The following is a 3,275-nucleotide window of genomic DNA, read 5'->3' as shown; positions in this document are numbered from 1 at the left end:
TGGGTTTACCCACGTCTGCGGCTGCATTTTATGTTTTCATGCTTTTTTTTTTTTGCTTCAGTCGCACCTTTTGACTAAGTTAGCAGTGAACAGTGAACCTGTGCACTGTTCACGGGTCCCACAAATTACACTTTTCAGCAACTTTTCATTAAAAATGAGTCTCACGACACTATTCACACATTTAAAAATTATTTTGTTACAGTGTTTTTAATTTTCAGTTTTCAATTTTAGCAAAATAAGTTTTATCCAAACAAACCCTTAATAGCTTGACATTAGCCAACAAACCATTAAATGGCTTGCATGCTCATGTCAGGAAGATACATGATATTCAAAGAAGATGGCCAAGAACAACACCTGACATGCAAACCAAATTCATGCTTCTTTTCTTTTGGCTGAAATGGATGACAATTTGGCCATATATGCTTGTCATTTTCTTTGACTTGACAAGTTTCATGAAAGTGCTGAAGCTTTGGAGAAATAGGCAACCTTAGTTTGGTGGACACAGTAGTTGTGAGGAAAACAAGTTAGCATTTCCTAAGTAAAAGTTTTGTATGAAACAAAAAGTAGAAAAAAAGAAAAAGAAAAAGAGTAATGCCTTAACTTGAGAATCACCAGAATTTGACTTCAATAAAAATAAGAGTAATGCTACATTCATAACATTTTCACAATAAATCCTATATAGTAACTAGTAAGCAATTACTAATTCTAATTTGCAATTAATATTGACACCAAGTATAAGTGCTTATGGGGTGTGGGGGGCAAGAGCCGGGGTTCAAGTCTCTAAGATTTATAGTGAAAATATTGTAGATGGGTTGGAACCTATCTAACATGATTGGAACCTATAGTGAAAAAAAAACAAATCGTCGCATAAGATTTATAGTGAAAATATTGTAGATATAACATTACTCTAAAAATAACTTTGCTCCCTCAAACATAATCCTTAACCCCTTAAATAAATAAATAAAAAGGTTAAAATAACAACAATAAAAATTAGTTTGCAATTTGAGGGATTTAGTTTGCAATTTAGCCTTAATATTGTGATTACAAGCCACTAAACTGAATAGGAATATTTCTTGAAAGAAAATTACCAAATCAGTTACCTAAAATTGTCATTCCTCCTCTATATAATGAGGCTACATGGACTTGAACTGAAGAAGCATAACATTTTTCCTTTCCTTGTAATTTGGGGTTGTACAAAGCAAGATGGTGATGAATGTTGAGATAATCTCCAAGGAGATAATTAAGCCATCATCTCCAACACCCCATCACCTTAGGAACTTCAAGCTTTCCTTCTTAGACCAACTTGCACCTCCCTTTCATTTTCCTATCATTTGGTTCTATGATTCTAAGAAATTTGTGGATGTTGAACCATTTGAAAGATCTCGTTTCCTAAAAGAGTCTCTAGCTGAAACCTTAACTCACTTCTATCCATTAGCTGGAACACCTATTAATGAAGAATTCTCCATCAACTGTAACGACAAGGGCGTAGACTATATTCAAGCTCGAGTCCTATGCAAGCTATCACAAGCGATACACAATCCAAATGGCAACGATCTAATCCAATTGCTACCATTTGAGCCCGATAATAGTTGCAATGATTTTGGAAAGGAAGTTCTCCTAGCTGTCCAATATAATATTTTTGAGTGTGGTGGAGTTGCAATTGCTGTGTGCATCTCACATAAGCTTGCTGATGGAATATCTTTTGTCAATTTTGTTAATGCATGGGCTGGCACATGTAGAGGAGAAAGTGAAGTTATAAGCCCTATTTTTGATGCACACATCCATTTTCCTCCAAGAGATATAACTAGGTTCATGCCAAATGAAGGCTATATTTCAAAAGAAAAGATTGTGACCAGAAGGTTTGTGTTCAACAAATCAAGCATAGCCGCACTAAGAAGAGAAGCCTCTGCTGCATTTGGTCCAGAAGACAGGGTCGCATCACGCGTTGAGGCCGTTTCAGCATTCATATGGATGCGTTTCATGGTGATGGCTCGGACAAGGACAACAAAACCTAAGCAAGTAACTGCAGTTCATGCAGTGAACCTGCGAGAGAGGATGGTTCCACAACTTCCAGTACATTCCTTTGGGAATCTTGCGAGGTATGCGATTGCAGCAGAAACACCGGCTGAGATGGAGAAGGATTACCATTTTTTGGTGAGCCAGCTTAGGAACGCTATCTTGGAAATCAACGCTGAGTACGTGAAGAAACTACAAGATGGCCCTGTTGGAGATTTGTATTTTCTAGGGAAAAAAGACAAACAATTCCAAAATGGTGAGATAGAGTCCTGTAACTTTAGTAGTTGGTGTAGGTTTCCTGTGTATGAAGTTGATTTTGGTATGGGAAAGCCCACCTGGGTGTGTTGTCCAGGCATTTGTTGTAAGAATACGGTAGTCATGATGAGTACCAAAGATGGTGATGGAATTGAGACATGGGTGAGCATGAAGGAAGAAGACATGGCCATGTTCGAAAATGACCAGGAGCTGCTCTCATATGCTAGCTAGCTTCCCAACAGTCAACAGAGATAGGGAATGAAGGAGCTAACTATACATGCCCTTGTCCCAGGCACAGCTCAACGAATTTAGGAGCGGCGAAAGCATTATTCAGGACCTTTTATTATATTTAATTATAAATTTATATTTTTTTTTCAATTAAAATTTATTTTTCTTGCTTTTTGAGAGGCAAAATTACTATTTTTCTTGTTCATTTATGAAACTTTCACTCAAATTTTCTGCAAGATTTTGTTTTTTTTTGTTTTTCTAGTAATAAATTTGTCCATAGCTCATTTTTAAGATTTAATTAGTTCTTCTCTTTGTCTTTTTTTTTTTTTTTTATAATTTTTTTTTTTAGTTTTNTTTTTTATAATTTTTTTTTTAGTTTTTCATATCCAGATGAATATTTTCTAATAGACATTTGTAATTAAAAAAATATTTATGAATAAATGAAACATAATCTATAATAATAAAAACTTACAATTTAACTAGAATAATATAAATTTAATGTATAAAACAATAGAACCTGGTTTATCAAAAGCACAATTGCAGCTTTACTTAATATGATCACTTTACACTTTAAACATGCACAAATGAATTAAAATTAATATTAATACAAAGTAAATTATTCTAAATTTATAATTTGTTATCAATACTCTTTTTTATTTTTATTTTTTATGTAGCAGTAAATCTTTTTTTTTTTTTTTTAACAAAATGTGTAGGACTCAACTTGATTGGATGATTGGATCCACTAAGAGGTAAGACCAGCCCACTAGCAAAATGTG

At 34.1% G+C, this 3,275-nt stretch overlaps 1 protein-coding gene across 1 annotated transcript; it reads left to right on the top strand.

The window, feature by feature from the left end:
* The first annotated feature begins 1,169 nt into the window (after nt 1-1,169).
* Nucleotides 1,170-2,735, top strand: LOC112030427 (stemmadenine O-acetyltransferase-like). Its single transcript, XM_024063115.2, has one exon. The coding sequence runs from the start codon at nt 1,204-1,206 to the stop codon at nt 2,500-2,502; it is 1,299 nt and encodes a 432-aa protein (XP_023918883.1). The 5' UTR covers nt 1,170-1,203; the 3' UTR covers nt 2,503-2,735.
* Nucleotides 2,736-3,275: the final 540 nt, after the last annotated feature.

This window comes from Quercus suber, unplaced genomic scaffold (assembly GCF_002906115.3).
Source record: "Quercus suber isolate HL8 unplaced genomic scaffold, Cork oak 2.0 scaffold_535, whole genome shotgun sequence".
Taxonomy (NCBI): Eukaryota; Viridiplantae; Streptophyta; class Magnoliopsida; order Fagales; family Fagaceae; genus Quercus; species Quercus suber.
This window is presented reverse-complemented; position numbering and strand designations above follow the sequence as displayed.